The sequence below is a fragment of the Ascidia mentula genome, chromosome 5 (assembly GCF_947561715.1).
Source record: "Ascidia mentula chromosome 5, kaAscMent1.1, whole genome shotgun sequence".
NCBI classification, from domain to species: Eukaryota; Metazoa; Chordata; class Ascidiacea; order Phlebobranchia; family Ascidiidae; genus Ascidia; species Ascidia mentula.
The window spans coordinates 11352992-11373434 of NC_138570.1; the positions used below are offsets into that span (position 1 = coordinate 11352992).

The following is a 20443-nucleotide window of genomic DNA, read 5'->3' on the forward strand; positions in this document are numbered from 1 at the left end:
AAAACTCTACCCACGATTAAAGCAATTTCAAATTGTTTGCGAGTTTCCTATCTCTCGGCATGCAAAAAGTCATTACCCTCTTTCTAGCAGAATAATCTTGCCAATTAGCCATATTTTACAAGATACAACAGACTTTCACCAAAAAGTTGTGTTTTTTGGATTTAGAATCAAACTACTGGGACCAGCAAGCAGTTCAAACTTCAACAACCAAACTTTTTCGCAGATATCAATGTTTAAAAAATCGCCCATTGAACTCTTTTTGTGATTTACCATTATGGCGGCATGCAAAAATACATGCGTAATTCAAACAATTCTGCTTAGCGTTGTGGTAATAGTTGTCAATGTTGATCAATATCAAGAGAACGGAAATTTAATGCTCTATAACATGCAATTAATAGATTTGAAATTAAGATGGCGGACGACATCAAAATCGACCATTGAACATGACCCTCTCTTCGCGGATTAGCGCAACCGGCAGTATGCGAAAAACTTTTCTTAACGTAATTTGAGCAACATTAGATCAACGAATTTTGGTGGAGGTTTTTTAAACGTTGTTTTTTATTTGTTTATAGAACGTTGCTGAGCTAACGTAACTTTCAAGTTTTCGTTTTTTGCTCAGCTTGTGTTTGTTTTGTTCTGAAAACGTAAAACCTTTTGCCAGTAGTAGACGCAAACTGATAACCAATACACAATAGCTGTTGAGTTAAAACTCTGTACCTTGACATTGGAGCTACATCATAGGTGAACAATATTTCCAAAAGTGAATTTATTAGAATACATTATACAAACACATATAATCTTATTGCGACAACGAGTTGTCTGAAGATGCACAAAAAGTCGATTTTGTAAGCGGGGCGAACTTGAAAGCAGTCCGCCAATACGCGTTTATTTCTTTTTCGGTGGTCGAGCTGCACCCCATCATGTAGGCCTACTCTGTAAAATCGAGAAGTTCGCATTACTTTTCATAACAAAACAAATCATGGTAGTTGTTTTGCCAAAGAACTGCTGCTATATTTGACATACTAAAGCGTGCTTTATATTGGTTGTTAAAAGATTATTTCAAAATACCATATGGTATGTTTTTGCAGCGAAAAAAAAAACAAATCAATAGTTTTTTGTTTCTGATGTTTTCTTTGTGGCTATGTTTTTCAAAAAGCAATTTTATTTGAACAACCCCAAACTAATAGTGATGGCCCTTGGTTTGTCCCTTGAGCATAGTTGAAATGTTGATGTTTCACTCACCCATCAACACTTTATAAAGTTGCGTTGAAAAGTTCCTTTTCCATGGCTTCCTTTCATGCTAAATTGCGCCATTGCTTTATTGGTCATTAATCTGCAAATCATATCAAAATATAACAACAATCTGGGCATTAATAAAAATGATTTACTTACTCTCTCAAGCGGATCACATTGTCTTTTCAGTTTTTCATTTTCCATGGAACTTTTATTGTCAATCTTAACCAACAAATTACTTTCACACTCAAGTCAATTTTAAACAATTAAGCTGCAAAACAACCAGTGTAAATCAACAGTCATTTCAAAACACAACCTTTGCTAAATAGCACTAAACAAATTATGTGTTCTGAGGTTATGCTATGGTATACTCTGATACTATTTCTGACATGACTTGAGGCTTACCATCAGTTTGACTCGCAGCCAAAATCAATAATGTCCCTCCTGAGAGGAATTCAATCAACCGTACTTTGAAAAACTTTCCCGCCACTCGGCTTCACTCCCACAAGCCGCGGCAAGCCCAGGTAGCGCCAAATTTTCTTTTGTGAATATGTGAGGTATGCGGTGCATTGTCGACTTGCGACCACACACTGCGGCAAATCCATAAGAGACGAATCCAATTTCTAACACAAATACAAACTATTTTGCGGAGGCCCGCAATTACTCTTTGCTCACTTGCGTGCGCTGACAGAGTTTTTTCTTGGGACAAACTTTAAAATTAACATGCGGTATACAACGTGTTGAACAACTAAACCAATTGTCTTTAATAAGTGGAAAAACCGCACTGGCTAGCTTAAGCACGATGTGTTTTCAGGTCAATATTGAAGCAAGTTTCAGACTTTCATAGTTATTTATTTAAATGACAATTGGATTATTCAGCTATAAAAATACACAAAAATATTTTACAAAAGGGTTTAGGCTAACCATAAGTTTGACTAATAAACAAAATCAATAATATCCCTCCCGAGAGGAATCCAACAGTACTTTGAAAAACTTTTCCGCCAACCGGCTTCACTTCCACAAGCCGCGGCAGGCCAGATAGCGCCGAAACCCTTAAATTTAGTGTGACATAAACAGGAAGATACGATAACAAACGATAGGCTACTAACCATGTCCTAATCGTTTGCTGGAAATAAAACCAAAAATACGGTACAACAACAGTCGTCATTGCAATCAAACGATGTTGTTCCCTGTCCAACAAGGAAAGTCAAAATGCAAATTTTCTTATGCGAATACGTGAGGTGTGTGATGCGATGTGCGTTGTCCGCTGTCGCCTTTAAGGCCTTCGAGTTTCGACCACACGCTAACGCAAACCCACAAGGGACAAAACGTAGCAAAGTCCGCGGTGGACAGCCCCATTAATCACAGTGTAAATTTGGTGTTGCAAGGAATATGAAATTTGTTCAACTGGCTTTTGTGTAGGACAGTGCTTTTCAACCTGTGGGACCATCACTGGTGCGGATGTGAACTGAAAATTTGTTGTGCGGATGGGCAACATGGTGCGGATAAGTGCGAATGACAATCGCCCAATAAAAGGCTATTTAGTCTAAGAATTTTTCATATTTGGTTACGTACACTAGCTTTAAGAAGCTACGCTAATCCTTCCCCTTTAATCGTTGGTAGGTTTTTAATCGTTTAAATTTCGAAACGTCCAAGAAAGGGCAATTTATCATGAAGCCTGGCTGTTGGTATTAGTTATGTACATCCTGGGGTTCGCAAACATTTGATGCGCGGTTTGGCCGCATTGTGCGGATGAAATTTTCGTGCCACAGAAAAGTGCGGATAGAATTTAAAAAGGTTGAAAAGCACTGATGTAGGACGAAATATTGCGTACTTGACAATTTAATATTTACAAATCTCGAAAAACAACTGATCTGGTACCACTTCGATATAGCCATACAAGAGCAGTTTGGTTACGTTTACGGTTTATAGAATTGTGGAAAGGGTCCTCCACTATCACACCATACAAATTTTGCACAGTATTACAACACTCTATTCGGAGTTCAACTGTAAAAACCAAATTATTTATTTTGCGATTGGCTTTTGAGAGCCAAGCGACCAAGCATTTTAATGTGCCAGCAGTAGATACCAAACCGCGCAGGTCGTGCCTTCGTGTTCAATCCAGTTGTCGGTCTCTCATTCGTTTGTTTTAACTTCAAACAAAACAAAATTTTGCACAGTATTACAACACTCTATTTGGAGTTGAACTGTAAAAACCGATTTTTTTTTCATTTGGCGTTTGAGAGCCAAGCGACCAAGCATTTTAATGTGCCAGCAGTAGATACCAAACCGCGCGGGTCGTGCCTTCGTGTTCAATCAAGTTGTCGGTCTTTCATTCGTTTGTTTTAACTTCAATCAAAACAAAATTATGCACAGTATTACAACACACTATTCGGAATTAAACTGTAAAAACAGATTTCTTTTATTTCAATTGACTTTTGAGAGCCAAACGACCAAGTATTTTGATGTGCCAGCAGTAGATACCAAACCGCGCGGGTCGTGCCTTCGCGTTCAATCAAGTTGTCGGTTTCTCATTCGTTTGTTTTAACTTCAATCAAAACAAAAATTTGCACAGTATTGCAACACTCTATTCGGAGTTCAACTGTAAAACCCGATTTCTTTTTTTTCAATTGGCTTTTGAGAGCTTTATAAACTCCAGAGCGTGAATGTTTACGACATTCCAGTCAGACTGGTACAATCAGCTGGCGATACGTGTACCTCCCGTGCCACAGCTCTTCTTGAGCACCTGTTGAAACCGATCAGCATTGCCTTTTGTTGCTCCACTGTAAATGAGTATTGCAAAGATAGCCAACACTACCTTAAAGAACTAACAGCGTGGCAACAAAGCAATCCAAACTTTCGAGGATCCACAAAAGACTTACACATTGTAGCAGGGGACGTATAGTATCCCTTTAACCAAACATCAGCAGCGATCTTATTCAGAAGGCATTAACGTGCGCATTGCGACGCCATTCCGTATTTAGTCCAAAGGCGCAAAAAACGTTGGTCAAACTCTGCCTATATACCATCAATAATTTACTGGTGCAGTTTGATAACGTCATTTACCGACAAAAAGATGGTATAGCAACTGGCGACAACGACTCTGTATCAATCGCCAACATAGCACTTCACTATGTAATACAATCAGTCGCTAAGATTCTTAATAACGCACATCTTTTCAAGAGGTTCATTGACGATATCATTTGGGTTTCCACGGGAGAAGACATAACCTCAAATATATGCTCAAAACTCACGGAAGCATTTTCTACTGTAGGACTGCAGATTGTGTTTCGGCAAATGCGCATCAAGGATGGTAACACTTCTGTAGAGTTTCTGGATGTGTGGCATGTGCCGGATTGCGAATCTAGTTTTGGGTTTGTCACCAAAAACTTTGTTAAGGAGACAGCAAAAGAGCGGTGTTTCCTTCATGGAACATCTTATCACCCCGGACACATTTACAAGTCCATTATTCTAGGTGAAGTATGTCGTTTGCGTCGCCTGAATGAAAGACAAAACCACTACCAACAAAGCCTGGATCGACTTCAGGACAAGTGCATAAAATCGGGCTTCTCGAAGAAGGCTATTAGTGAAAATATTGCTCAGGCAAGAACTTGGACACAACGCTTTCGTGATGCCACCGACAAGGGCAATATCTCAATGATTGCTTGGGGGCACCGCCTTTCCTCAAGTGCTTAAATTAACACATAGAGAGAAAGAAATTAAAAGCCAAGCAAGAATTGTTTACAAACGACCACCGTCTTTGGGAAATATTCTGACCAACTACCGGCAACTGGCATTGCAAACTGACTGCAGCAGTCCCGCGGGGAGTTACGCTTGCAGACGGTGCGCAATGTGCGGACACCATGGCAACCATAAATCTATGGTTATTGAAACGACCAATTTAACGACAAACACTGGTAAAGAATAGAAACTAACGCAACGCCTAACCTGTGCAAGTTATGGTATTTACGTTGCAACGTGCCAAATCTGTCATGAGCAGTACGTTGGTCAGACTAAAAATAAATTCTCAAAAAGGTGGACGCAACATAGGTCAGATTGGAACATGACAACAGGCAAAATGGGGAGTACCGACAAGACGGCCCTGCGCCACCATTACTTAAGCGCACACCCCTCGTCAGGTCAACACCAGCCCATTGACAGCTGTTTTGCAGTGACATTTGTGGAACAACCGATGGTCAACAGACTGGATATTTTCGAAGCCGAATGGTTAAATCTTACGCAGGCCTCAAAAAACATCCAAAAAATGATCATTCCCAGAATTCGGTGAATAACATATTGTTGACGGTTTATTGATGTGCCCCACGGTTGCAACGTATTTCTGTTCATTGGTTTTTATCATCGCCCTTTCTACGTTCTCATGTGTTGTGTTTACGGCGTGCGTTCGTGCTGCAGGTGTTGTTGCGTTGCGTGTCACGTCAATCGGCTTGTCTTATCTTTGCGCCACAGAAGTCTAAACACCTTTTATTGCAGTGTACTGCACAGGGAAGGCAGCAGAACAGGATTTCTTTCTTTTTAACTTTAGTAGTTTTATTTTATTTTTGTTTTAATTCATGTTATTTGTATTGTTTCATTCTTGGATTTGTTTTACCGTATAGCTTTCTGTGTTTACTTGCAAAATTCGAATTTGCAGAAACTGAGGATGCCCGTGCAGGCGAAATCGATTTTTCAAGATTACAAATAAATCAGCTGACTGCAATTTAAAACTTCTGTTAGTTTCACTTAATACTTAATGCTTAATAGTAAAATAGGAAATTGGTGTCGTTGATTAGAAAACAATGCCAACCAGAGGGCTAGATTCTGATAAAACTAAGGGAATAGTCTTTAGTAAAGTCTTTGCAATTGACCACGGCAATTTTGACGTGTTCGAATAAGTTACTAATCCACTTGCCAATACACGGCGTATTGCACCAATGTTATTAAATTTCATCCCAACAAAATCATTGGGTGGCAACTTAGTTTTTGAGGGGGCATATTTACCACGGGTACTGTCAATTTGTTTCCAATTTGCTTTACAAAAGTTAAGAAAAAGTTTCATGCGTGTTTTGTTTTTCTTTCCTTCCCAAAATGTGTGGTGCCGTAAAAAATCCGAACCTGATTTGACGTCAATATCTGTTATGTGGTGAAAAGCTAAATACTGCGCAATAGATTGTATGATTGTTTCGGACGGTGAAAAAGGTGAACCACCTATCAATGCTGTGCGAGCTAGAGGATAAAAAGCGGCTTGAAAAACACGTTGCACAGAACTCACCTCCATGGATGCTTCGGAACTTGGTGGTTGAGGCGTTTTTCCCATCCTTAAACGTATACTTTTTCCAACCCAAACAATATAATTAAGCACTCCTATAACACGCTTTGCAAACCTGCATTTAACAAAACAAGTTGTCGTGAGTTAATAGACAAAAACACGTTCTTGCTACTAAGGCGCAGTCAGTAACGAGTGAAAGGAGACATTTCAAACACTAAAAACAAAAGTTTCATTTCTTGTTACGTATTAATGGTTTTTATACACTTAGATTGAGGAAGCAATCTCTAATTGGACAAAAACGGACATAGGGATATGTTGCACGCTCCTAAAATACTACTCGGTGCTTCTGCAAATTTTCATTAGATTTCTTGTCTATTGAACTTCATTTGTATGAATATTCCATTGCTTACTTGCAATTGCTGACGGCAAAAATACATTTCGGTGGAAAACGATTCATTTTATTTTTAAATATCGTAGGCTACGGTATTTTATTTCAATATAGCTTATAACATTCTCCATGAATTGAGGCAGTTGTTGGGAAAAATTGTGGAGGTAATGGCGTAAACAGTCAACAAAGCAGCTGTGCTGGACTATAGTTTAATGATTGGCTGCTAAGCTTATTGCCACCGCTTAACAAAAAGATATCGCTTGTCTTCCACTTTAATTTAACATTATACCGTATTCTATCTTCAAAGAAAATATTCGTACAGAAAGTGTTTAAAACGCTGGTGAAATACAAACTTTTGTCAATGGAATGTATTGACGGTAGAAGTTGTTTTATTTTATTTCGATATGAGCCTTTAGCTGATGCTGCACTCTACTTATAAGGCAATATTTAGAAAAATATTAGTCCCGGAAAGTGTTAAAAGTATAATTTTATTAATAACAGCTCTAGTTTATTTCAACTTGACAGCAGTGTAAGCTGGAGTTTGATGCCTTTATGACGTAATAGTTACTCGTTCCGAGGTGCTTCAAGGTTCTTTTGATGACGGAAAAAGTCATTTCGTTGGAAAACGGCGCTTGTATACCATTTTATTTCGATATGAGCGTTTGGCTGATGCTGTACTCTACCTATAGGGCGATTATGAGAAAAATATTAGTCCCGGAAAGTGTTTAAAGCGTCAAAAGAATTACATCGTTTTTCATAGTTCGGTTGTAATTGTTGACGGAATAAGTCATTTCGTTGGAAAACGGCGCTTATGTACCATTTTATTTCGATATGAGCGTTTAGCGGATGCAGTACTCTACCTATAGGGCGATTTTTAGAAAAATATTAGTCCCGGAAAGTGTTTAAAGTATAATTTAATTATTATCAGATTGAGCTAACAGCAGTGGAAGCTTGTTGTTGATGCGTTTATGACGTAAGAGTCACCCGTTCAGCATTGCTTTAAGGTTGCTTTGATGACGGAAAAAGTCATTTCGTTGGAAAACGGCGCTTGTGTACCATTTTATTTCGATATGAGCGTTTGGCTGATGCTGTACTCTAACCACAGGGCGATTTTTAGAGAAATATTAGTCCGGGAAAGTGTTTAAAGCGTGAACAGAATTTCATCGCATATCATAGTTCGGTTGTAATTGTTGACGGAATAAGTACTTTCGTTGGAAAACGGCGCTTATGTACCATTTTATTTCAGCATGAGCGTTTAGATGATGCTGTATTCTACCTACAGGGCAATTTGTAGAAAAATATTAGTCCCGGAAAGTGTTTAAAGCGTGAACAGAATTTCATCGCATATCATAGTTCGGTTTTTATTGTTGACGGAAAAAGTCATTTCGTTGGAAAACGGCGCTTGTGTACCATTTTATTTCGATATGAGCGTTTGGCTGATGCTGTACTCTAACCACAGGGCGATTTTTAGAGAAATATTAGTCCGGGAAAGTGTTTAAAGCGTGAACAGAATTTCATCGCATATCATAGTTCGGTTGTAATTGTTGACGGAATAAGTACTTTCGTTGGAAAACGGCGCTTATGTACCATTTTATTTCAGCATGAGCGTTTAGATGATGCTGTATTCTACCTATAGGGCAATTTGTAGAAAAATATTAGTCCCGGAAAGTGTTTAAAGCGTGAACAGAATTTCATCGCATATCATAGTTCGGTTTTTATTGTTGACGGAATAAGTCATTTCGTTGGAAAACGGCGCTTATGTACCATTTTATTTCAATATGAGCGTTTAGCGAATGCTGTACTCTATCTATAGGGCGATTTTCAGAAAAATATTAGTCCCGGAAAGTGTTTAAAGCGACAAAAGAATTTGATCTAATATCATAGTTCGGTTTTAATTGTTGACGGAAAAAGTCATTTCGATAGAAAACGGCGCTTATGTACCATTTTATTTCGATATGAGCGTTTAGCTGATGCTGTACTCTACCTATAGGGCGATTTTTAGAAAAATATTAGTCCCGGAAAGTGTTTAAAACGTGAACAGAATTTCATCGCATATCATAGTTCGGTTTTTATTGTTGACGGAATAAGTCATTTCGTTGGAAAACGGCGCTTATGTACCATTTTATTTCAATATGAGCGTTTAGCTGATGCTGTACTCTACCTATAGGGCGATTTTTAGAAAAATATTAGTCCCGGAAAGTGTTTAAAACGTGAACAGAATTTCATCGCATATCATAGTTCGGTTGTAGTTGGTGACGGAATAAGTCATTTCGTTGGAAAACGGCGCTTATGTACCATTTGGTTTCAGTATGAGGGTTTAGATGATGCTGTACTCTAACTACAGGGCGATTTTCAGAAAAATATTAGTCCCGGAAAGTGTTTAAGCGTCCCTGAATTACGTTTTGTTTGGGAACTATCTAATACGTTGTGATTTATGCTTTATGAAGGAATATTTGGTGTGAAATAGCATTTTAATGTTTGCCCTAATAATTGTTGTGACAATTGACATATAATTTGTTTTACCGGAATGACAGGATTATGCTAAACCTGAAGTAAAATTAAAAATATTATGTGAATGTTGTGGTAAGTGATGCGGAACGCTTTTTTTAAATTTCTTTTTTTTTATTTCGCCAGATTGACAATAGTGTTTTGGTATTCTGTATTTCTGTGGTTACATTTGTGCTTTGCTCTACGTACACAGCGAGTTTTAGAAAATATTATGTGTTTAAAACGTCAATACAATTTAGTCACATAGGCCTACCTTATAATGGAATTGCCATCATTTTTGTGAACTCTCAGATGCGCTGTGAAATAATAAAATTTGTGGCATGTCATAAGGAACGCTAACGCTTATGTAATTTTTTCTTTATTTTGCCAAAACAACAATTTGAATTTTTTGATCAGAAACATGGTAAAACTAGTATCTTGGTAAAATAAAAATGTCGCAAGGTGCATCAGTTGCATTGAAAACTTGGGAGATGCAAAATAATGTTGAGGTTAATAATTTAAATGGGTTGTAACTTGGAAGTGCTGCTTCATAAACTTGCACTTTGTTCAGAACATCTCAAATGCTGATGATATTTACAAATATGAACACCAATCCCAGCAAGACATGCTGGCAGCAAAGCCGTGGATTAAAGAGTATGTGTTGATACTATTTAGGGTATACAGTTTTTTATAAACAATTTCAATTTGTCCTCCTATTTGTAGTCCTCATTATTTCAAAAACTGCAAAGTTTCAGCATTAGCACTGCTGAAAATGGTGATGCATGCAAGATCCGGTGGGAATCTTGAAGTCATGGGATTAATGCTTGGAAAGGTACAACAAATTCCTTTTGCAAAACAACACTGCAACCATATCATTTACAAATAGGTGGATGGAGAAAATATGATTGTGATGGATGCTTTTGCACTTCCAGTTGAAGGAACTGAAACTAGAGTAAATGCCCAAGCTGCTGCTTATGAGTACATGGCTGCCTACATTGACAGTGCTAAACAAGTAGGTATGTTTGGACTGATTACTACTTGCATGATTCAAACATACTGCACTTTTTTGCAATGTAACTGTTTGAACATAAACATATTCTATCACCTTTTGGTCACACATTTGTTTATATCAGTTCTCTTTTAAGCCAAACACTGTTTAAATAAAGCACGTCACACTTTTATATTAGGTAAAATTCGAGTTAAGTATAAGTCATTTTACTGACTTACTAATAGTATGTACCCGATTCACAAAAAATTAATTTGGCTTCTGAAAAGGAACAAATATATATACTTTTATTCTTGCAGGTGGGCAGGTTAGAAAATGCAATTGGATGGTATCACAGTCATCCTGGTTATGGATGCTGGCTTTCCGGAATAGACGTGGGCAAGTTTACATATTAATGTGCAAATAATCTGACTGAGATTCAGGCAATGTTGTTTTTTAGTGCAATGCATCAACAACTAAAAAAATGCTACTAATAAATATAGTTTGGAATGCTGCTAAAAGTATGCTGTAATGATCAATGAAGAAAAGGATCACTATTTTTATAGGGACACAACTTCTTAACCAACAATTCCAAGAACCGTTTTTGGCAATTGTTATTGATCCAACACGTACAATAAGTGCTGGAAAAGTTAACATTGGAGCTTTTCGGACATATCCAAAGGTCCTGTCAACTGCAAAACTATAGTAATTTGTAATGAATAATTTGTTATGCAACATAGGGATACAAACCTCCAGATGATGGACCAGATGAATACCAAACAATTCCCTTGAATAAAATTGAGGATTTTGGTGTGCATTGCAAACAATACTATTCTTTGGATATGTCATACTTTAAGTCTGCTTTGGATAAAAGACTACTGGAGAGTTTATGGAACAAGTATTGGGTTTCTACATTAAGTTCTTCCAGCTTGTTGACAGTAAGTGAAGTTTCTCTAGTTTCAAATCTCTTTTTTAAATGTATTCAGTAGTGCAGGGGGCGCAACACAAGGCATCCATACCAATACCAAGCTAGTCATGCAATTGGTTTTAATGTCAAAATGGCATGTGGGCTTATTTTGAGAACGTCTTAGAAAATGTGAATACCTTTATTAGTTGTTGTTTGTATTTTTATGTTGGTTTAGGTCTAGTTTATTAAGCCCACATGTTGGTTTATTTTAGGTTTAGTTGTAAATGTTTTGTGTAAAAAACTTATATTTTTAGAATTCGGAGTATATGACTGGCCAGGTTGTGGATTTGTCAGAAAAATTGGAACAAGCTGAAACACAATTGACAAGAAGTGGCAGTAGTTATACATTTGATCTTCATGACAAAAAAACAGAGGATAAATTAACAAAAGCCGCAAAAGACAGGTATTTTTAGATATGTACGTAACTTGTTTGCAACATTAGAACATGATGTCTCTGGGCTTTCTAAAAATACTGTCTATACTTTATGTTTCTGCATTCACCATTTCTTAATTTTGAAAAGTATATAATGTTATAAACACAACTCACGGGTTTTCTCATAATTCTGAGTATAAAGAGACTGGCCCATATTGTTATTAACACTGTCATGTTAAAATAAGATGTTTTGACAAAAACTTAAAGTCAAACTGATGATGACATAAGTTTTTGTCGAAACGTCTTATTTTAACATGACAGTGTTAATAACAATATGGGCAGGTCTCTTTATATAATGTTTATTTCACAATTTGTGTTTTCCAGACTTGCATGTAAATTGTAGTTCACACTGTCAAGTTGACAGTCATAGTTATAAATTGTATTAAATATATAATTTTAATAAGTAATGTAGCCAATGACCTCTGTAACAGACCATAACCTTGTGCCCTCCATTGTGTTATCTTGTCACATAATAACACAAATAATAACATTTTGGTGACCTACATATCAATTTAGGCACATATATGATTTTCTGCAATCTATGAATAGATCAATTTTTTTTGCTACTTATTTTACAGTGAAAACATTGTCAATCGATGCAATACATGGTTGTAAAACTTTTTTTCAGTGAAAAGTTGTCCATCGAAGCAATTCATGGTTTGATGTCCCAAGTTATCAAAAGTCACCTTTTCAACAAACAAACAAACTGAAATGGTTTTGGGGATAAAAACCACTTGCAGTAACATTATTTTTCTCTGCAGAAAAGTTTAAATGTATTGCAATATATACCTAAGTAAAAGTGGAAATTCAGTTGTTAATAAAAGTAGGTCCGTAAATGTTGTTGCAATTGCAACTTTAAAGCTGTATTTCTATGGAAGAGAGTTTCTTGGTCGGGAAATGCTCTTTTGAACTCCTGTGTAACAGAGTATAATTGTGTATAACAATACAAAGGTTATGCATGTATGCCAGTGTTTTGGTTGAATGCCCCCCTCCCCCCCCCCCCCCATTTTAATAATTAAACTAAGATATGTTCATAATTTTAAAACATTTTGGCGAAAAAAGTAGCTTGATACGGCGACTGGTTTCTGAGATACAGCTGATCAAAGTCGCATTTTTACCGCTGCGAAAGTTAGATTATTGTTGCGTGTTTGGTGCATTTCTTGCCCATCTCAGTGAGCTAGTCATTTGGTGCTGGGTGCTGTGAAAAAGTTAGTTGAAAAAGCATCAAAATGTTCACGGGCCACGTGGCACGCATGGCACCAAATTTGTCCCACGTGGCACCAACATGGCACGGATGGCATCTTTGTGTGTTTTCTTTTTGTCCTACTTATTGAATCCACTGTATGCTAAATCGACAATACAGTCTGCAGTTGCCATTTGCACTAAACATTAGGGCATTTCATCAGTGTAGGAAAGTTTGTTTCAACAAAAACAAGCTGTAACAATAACTTTAGGCTAGGGTTGCAAGGTGCGTTTGTTGAATAGTTGACCGCATATCAGTAATTCTATTAAAATAGTTTTGCCCGCGGGAAATGCCCGTCTTGTACCCTGCATCATAGAGAGTCTCAGTTTCGTCACAAGGCAACCGGTGATGCATTGGGGTCAATTTTCTGGTTGAATGAACAAGAAGTCACATGGTGTAGCCAGGGCGATTTTCAGCGTGTTTAGTGCATTTTTTGCTCTTCCCAGTCAGTCAGACGTTTGGTGCAGGGTGCTGTGAAAAGTTAAGTTGAAAAACCATCAAAATGTTCAAGGGGATGTAGCTCAAAATTGAATCACAGAAGTATACCTTAATTTGTGATTTTATGTTAGGCCCGCCTCTTGGCTACGCAGTAAGGTGAAAATTAGTTGCAAGATAGTTGCTTAAAGCACCCCCTAGGGGTCATTTCGGCCCCCGATCAGTCATTATTTTAGCTAAATGGGCTGCAAAAAAATGTAAGATGGTTTTGCGAACAAATGAATCTCAAAAACCTCATCCAATTTGCAATTTAATGTTGGCCCTAACCCTTTTCTACGCAATGGCAAAAAAAATGTCACAGGAAAGTTGCTTTGGTTGCCCCCTGGGACTGTTTTTGCTATCCTGTAGGACGCATATTGGTTTTGGTGCTGGGAAATGCCCACCGTGTAGACCTGTGTCAAAATGGAAATTCATGCATCACCAAGCAAAGCAGTGACGCAATTAAGTTAAATTTACGGTTGAATGAGGGCACATGTGCGTGCTGTTGTCATGGCGAATTTTAGGGTGTTTGGGGCAGTTTTAGTGGGGTTTTGGGCTATTCCAATTAGGTAGTAACTTGCTGGTGGGTGCTGCTGAAAATTATGTTGAAAATGGAGCAAAAAAATCAGGCTGTATTTGTGGAAAAATGAATCGTTTAAGTGTCCAATCATTTGTGATTTTATGAAAGATCCATTTCATATCTACAAAGTTTGATCGAAATTAGTGTCCGAAAAAATGGTTTAGTTAAACAAGCGGAACAGTCGCTAGATGCATAACAGCCGAGGGCTTGAACACAGGATTTCTCCAATCTAATACCCATATAGGTCCTATAGGACAAAAGATCCTCCTGGAGGCTCCTCAGATCCTTGCTGTGTTTTGGCGGATGCAGCTGCAATCAATTTTTTTTCTCCATGAATAGTACCAGTAGATCTTCATGGGTCACTGACCACAGGAATTGTTGTTGGCAAAAAAGCAAATCACTCAGTATGGGTATTAATGGTGATAGCCTTCAAAACTAGATTTTTGGGATTTAATACTGATATGCGGCCTAAATGGGTTTATCTATATGGTTATCAATGAAATGTTGTGTTTTGCTGCATGCCCAGTTGTGCACACAGATGCAAACTTTAATAACTTCTGTTACAAATTACAGGTAGCGAGGCTTTCCAACATGTGGTCGTTCCTGATACATCAATAGTTAATTGTGCCATGTGAATTGGTCATGGAATTTATCATTTTCATACCGGTGTTTTAATAAAAGTATATTTTCCATGGAAACAGATTATTGTTGTGTTCTTCCAAATCTCTGTTTATCTGACACTTATTAGTTATAAACAATCTTTTATTAAGATGGCTCAAACGAATGGCAGCAGTTCAACACGAAAATGGATCTAATGAATGCAGCAAGCCAATATGGCCCATTAAAAGCATATATACGCATGTTAGGGCGGACCAACAGGCTACAGCATTTTATATCTTTTATTGATAATTATTGTTAGACACATTTGAGTTGTCCTTCTGTATGTGGGAAATAGGTCTCGTATAAACGATGCCAATATTAACGTTCAGCATCGTATTTCATATTAATATTACACTGTGTTCGCTACTTATGAACGTTTCATTATCAATTTAAAACCACACCAAAATATTATCGCAATCAATTCCAAAATCGACACAAAACATCACAAAACACAAGTTTGCGTTAAGGTTTTCATTGATTGCAATGTTTGGTGTTCTCTCACAAGGATTCGGGACCTCTTAGAGTTCAGACTTCAAATTGCTGTGCTGAAAAATAAAAACAAAGAAAAAAGAGTTATTCATGTCACACAAAAAATGTGGACCAAAACTTCATACACTAATCAAGTAAATTATAAGTTTCATGCTTCAACTGACCATAACCCTTAACTAAAAATGTGCAAGGATTTTTCCTAAAGGGAAACAATGTAGCGTAGTGTGTGCATCTGCGACCTTGCTCAGATCGCTATTAGCATCAGGCCCTTAGCTGTGTCACCTCAGTGAGGGTTTTCCACAAGCAGACGAAATGTTAGGTTCCACACTTTATCATTAACTACCGTCAACATGTATGCCAAAATAACAACTAATGTTTGGTGACACGAGTTACCTTCTAATTTTTAACAAGAATACAATTTATAGGGGAATAATATAATGACATAATCACACAGGATAGGTCTACTCATGTTTACAAAGATTTAACAAAACATCCTTGAAGCAATTTGCCTGTAAAACGACTATTTATACAACGTTGGAATCTACATTAAAACCCCTTTCTAACCATATCAAACTTGTCTAATTATCGCACCTGAAAGAACGCCTACTGATCGAATATTATTCATAACCGTCATAAAAAAAATACACTGTTTCGTTTATAAGTCTTTTCACAGCCACCGTTGGAAACTACATTAAAAACCCTTTCCAACCATACCAAACTTGTCTAATTATCGCATCTGAAAAAAAAGACTTATAAACGAAACAGTGTATTTTTGATGACGGTTATGAATAATATTTGATCAGTAGACGTACATTCAGGTGCGACAATTAGACAAGTTTGGTATGGTTAGAAAGGGTTTTTAATGTAGATTCCAACGTTGTATAAATAGTCGTGGCCGCGGTTCGATAAAACTAGTTATGACCGATATATGACAATGTACATTAATATTCGTTATATAAATCGTTGGATTTTTTTTAATTTTTAATATTTTATGAAACTACATGCCATTCCATGCATATTGTGCGAAAAGTTATTTGCGTTCAAAGTTTTGTCGACTGGAAACAAAAAAATTGTCGACTAGCGTCTCGTTGGTATTGCATAACTACCCTTTTGTAACACTAAAAGTTCGCATTATGTTTATGTTTTTTATAGTGAGCTCTGAGCTGCAGAAAGGGTCACTGTTTCAACCCAATGGGTCTCACCAGTGCAGTGCAGCTATGGTAGGATTCACAACAATCTTGTCAGCTAAATAGTCGATTATTCATTGCCTAACTGTTCTACATAATATTTCTGTAAATGCATCTTTGCAAGCATATATACGTTCCATGTTGCTGCCATGCTATGATTTCTATGGTGCCATTCCCTTATATGGGGTGCCATGCTCTTAAAAAGGAAATTCTCCAAGCGCCTGTCCTCTTCTCACAATAATGTCAATTTGTAAAAGCAATTCATAACTACATTAAGGAGGTGCTTAACAGCCCTATTCTTGCATAATAGGTTGGTTAACACCAAGGTTTCACGCACACAATTTATAAGTACGGATTCATATTTGTACTATGATTTCTATGGTGCCATGCCCATATATGGGGTGCCATGCCCTTATATGGGGATTCTCCAAACGCCTGTCTTCTTCCCACAATAATTTCAGTGAATTTGTAAAAACAGCTCATAACTATATTACGGAGGTGCTTAACTGCCCCTATCTTACATAATAGGTTGGTTAACACCAAGGTTTCACGCACATAATTAAGAAGTACCACATTTGTAATACGATTCCTTTCACTTTCAGGCTTTCAAACAAACATTTCTAATCACATTTTTAACATGTTTGTTAAACACATATCTTTAATCTACGTATACTCATGTTTGGTGCTGCATAACTACGCTATTCTAACATAACTGTTAAGCGAAATGCGGTGCCATGCTATACATTCTTTTGATGTATTGCAGATGCTCCTTGTCACAGTTGCAAGTGTATTTATCATTAAATACACAACTAATTACTATATCTATCAGTTTAGTACTGCAAAACTGCTCTTTTCTAACACTAAACTTTGGCAAATACCAACCAATAGATCTTCACGGGTCACCGACCACAGGAATTGTTGTGGGCAAAAAAGCAAATCACTCAGTATGGTGTTAATGCTGATGGCCTTCAAAACTTGACTTTTGGGATTTAATACTGATATGGGGCCTTCAGTATACTGTCTTAATGCTGCTGCAATCATTTTTTTACTGTTAAGTAATAATAGTCCATGGGTGATGGGTCATAAGTCCCAGCGATTATCAAAAGAAACTGTCACCAGGAACATGAAGAAAATTGACCTCCAAAACTTATTTTTTAGGATTTAAATGTGAGATAGGGCCTTAAAGCGAGTCCGTGGACAGTGGAAAAAGAGAACTGTTAGTCGAAAAATTTTGGTTGATCAAACTTGTGCCGTACCAAAGTTGTATGATGACTTGGAAATAAATTGTTCACAAACGACGAAAAAAACAAATGTAGCCTATGTATTGCAAACCGAGAAGCACACGATATTTATTTGATTATAAGCGCATGCGAAGATTTTAACAAATTCATGTAAGCTGCACGTAAATGTTAAAGGTAATGTTAGGTGCGCTAGTATAAGTATTTTCACTACATTTGTCGTTCAAAATCGCAAGTTACGCTGACAAACAGAGATATAATTTATGATGTCCTATAGTCTGTTTCTGGAAATTTGTATTTGTACTAAACATCTTAAAGAAATAATTAATGTACGGTTGTCTATATTGCAGTGGAATGTGTACAATTGCTAGTGGATATTTCAATATGTTCGTGTAATATGGAGGCGTTTTTTGTCAGCTAGTCAAGTGGTGGTATTTCGAATTGCATGGATTTTGCACAAACTTTCTACGCATTTGGGATAAAATGCTTTGGTTGTTGCATTGGTGAAAAATCTTGGTGGATTTGCAATATTGTTAGGTTAATGTCGTCTTACGAATCAGAAAACAACTGGTCATGCATAAATTGTATAAATGTAGCCTAAACATTAAGCCACAAATTGAAAATGGGGAAAAAAATCAATCTTTCATTTAGATATTTGGAACGTACCGTTTCTATGTGGATTGCCGAAAACTTAATGAAGTTACTCGCAAAGAGGTCTGTCCTTTGCCTAAAATTGCAAATGTTCGCCAAATCCACGAAGTTTTTGGGCCACATTGTAACTGACAGTGGCGTTAGCTGCGATCCGGCAAAAACCAGCTCGATTAAGGAGTGGAAGACCCCGATGTCAGTTAAAGAAGTACGCCATGTCGAAGATTCAGCATTTGGCAACCATTGCAGACCCATGAACTGCTCTTACGCGGGACAAAGTGACTCTTGCATGGACTTTCCAGTGTCAAGAGGCTTTTAATTTATTGAAACAAATATTTGTCACTTCCCCTGTTCTCAGTTATCCTACACGCACTGATCCCTTTATTTTGGACACAGAAGCCTGTGGAATGGATTTAGGTGGCGTGTTGTCGCAGCTCGTCAACGGCAAGGGACGGGTCATAGCTTATGCCAGTCAAACACTAAACAAATCTGAACGACCCTGTTGTGCCACATATAGAGAGTTGCTAACAATTGTTTACTTTGTCAAGCATTTTTGCCATTTCTTGTTGGCCCGAATGGTTGTGCTGCGTACTGACCACGCTTCATTGCAGTGGCTTTTTTTCACATAGTAGGGAATCGTCATCATCCATGCCAACGGTTTCCAAACAGGCAAATTGGGGTAATTGGGGTTAAATTTGACTTATAAGTCAATATATGCATTGGGGGTAAATTTTGTAAGTAAGAAATTTGAAAACTTTTCACTGTACGTCGTAGTTTTGGAACGGTTATATCTTCGCAAATCATTAGTTATTTTTACATTTATTTTACATTCTTTGCCTCGCTCAGTGTTTTTAAGTTTGATACAATTTAGTTCGGGTATGTATTTCAAAACCTATGTTTGCCATAACCATTTTGGCAAAATTGGTATGTTAAAAAATGGGGTAAATTTTGTCTTTAAAGGCTGCCGGTGCGAGGGGGTAAATTGGTGATAAACGGTTGGGAACCTATGATCCATGCCTTTTGTAGATACTGGAGCAACCCAAGTGTATTAAATCGTCGCGTATGGAGTCATTTAAAGCTACACATAATGGGATGAAAATGATGAAATCAGAGTATCTAAACGCCTCTGTTGATGTTCGCGCGGGAATTTGCGGGTTTCGCTTTGCGCTTATCACAAAAAATGTACGTAACACGCTATATTCAGGAAAAATGCATTTTTGGCATGTACTTCATCCAGAGCAATGGTTTCCAACTATGTCACAAGAAAATGTTGTTCTACGTTGGAGCGGGTTCCGCTGCTCTACTTTCTTTCCCATTCCCATGTAAACGAACAGATGTACAACTCAAAGAAGACGTAACGATCCTGGCATGCCATTTTTAGAGGTACGCGTTGTTGGTTCATTCATATGGGAATCCCCTAGTAAATATCCCTAGTTTGAAGCATATTTTAAGAAAACCACGATAATTAAGAAAAACCACGATTTAACACTCCAAAATGGTTTGCTGGGCGGAACCTATGTAACTATAACGTCGCAAGCGCCTGTTCCAGTATTTTTAGCAAATTTGTTCGACGAAAATTTGTGGCAGCAGCGCAGCGAACCATAAAGGCCGACGGCTTACGAGCAAGTAAGATTATCGACTCCATGTCGATTAGTGAGCGGACAGACGTCCGCTCAGAGGAAACGTGTTGAAGAATTATTTTTCTGGAAATAATCCGCGTTTTGCACATAGACGGGGATTCTCGGTCGGACACACTTGAGGTCGTTAAGTCGGCCGTGACGTCTGAGATCGAGAACGAAGAAGGACAACGCAAAGTCGTTCTTTACAATCGCCTCAAACAAACACGTGAGAAACGGGCGGACCAGACAGAAGGATGACCAGCTGCGGAAGAGGGGTTAGGACATTGTCACCCACCGAAGATCCCACGGTACAGATGGTGACGTGGATTGCCGTTACCGGAGACAAAGGAACTGTGCGAAACCCGAACGCTTGCGATGCCAATCGTCAGTCGCCTTCGCGCAAATCGCCGCCCCACTCAGCGATATTCCCAATGAGTCTGCACGGGAGTGCATCGATAGGGTGGGGAGGTTTCATTATTTCACCTGCTTGGTACAATGTTTTTTTATGTAAATTTATATTTTAATGGATATTATTGTTGTGTTCTT

At 37.7% G+C, this 20443-nt stretch overlaps 1 protein-coding gene across 2 annotated transcripts; it reads left to right on the forward strand.

The window, feature by feature from the left end:
• Positions 1-9764: 9764 nt before the first annotated feature.
• Positions 9765-13116, forward strand: LOC145901399 (COP9 signalosome complex subunit 5-like). Of its 2 annotated transcripts, none has more exons than XM_082989063.1 (9): positions 9765-9883; positions 9946-10028; positions 10098-10206; positions 10261-10390; positions 10680-10754; positions 10926-11041; positions 11100-11297; positions 11581-11729; positions 12388-13116. In XM_082989063.1, exons 1-9 carry the CDS (start codon positions 9827-9829, stop codon positions 12467-12469), a joined length of 999 nt encoding a protein of 332 aa, XP_082845189.1. In that variant the 5' UTR covers positions 9765-9826; the 3' UTR covers positions 12470-13116. The 2 variants fall into 2 exon arrangements, with proteins under 2 accessions (XP_082845189.1, XP_082845188.1); XM_082989062.1 differs by having other exon boundaries at positions 10261-10386; positions 10680-10758; positions 12388-13114.
• The last annotated feature ends 7327 nt before the right edge of the window (positions 13117-20443 follow it).

Excerpts from the sequence above, each read along its gene's own strand:
- LOC145901399 (XM_082989063.1), top strand. The coding sequence starts at position 9,827 with ATGTCGCAAGGTGCATCAGTTGCATTGAAAACTTGGGAGATGCAAAAT. Across the intron at positions 10,029-10,097 it reads GCAAAGCCGTGGATTAAAGA|TCCTCATTATTTCAAAAACT; the intron begins GTATGTGTTGAT and ends TCCTATTTGTAG. Across the intron at positions 11,730-12,387 it reads ACAAAAGCCGCAAAAGACAG|TGAAAAGTTGTCCATCGAAG; the intron begins GTATTTTTAGAT and ends ACTTTTTTTCAG.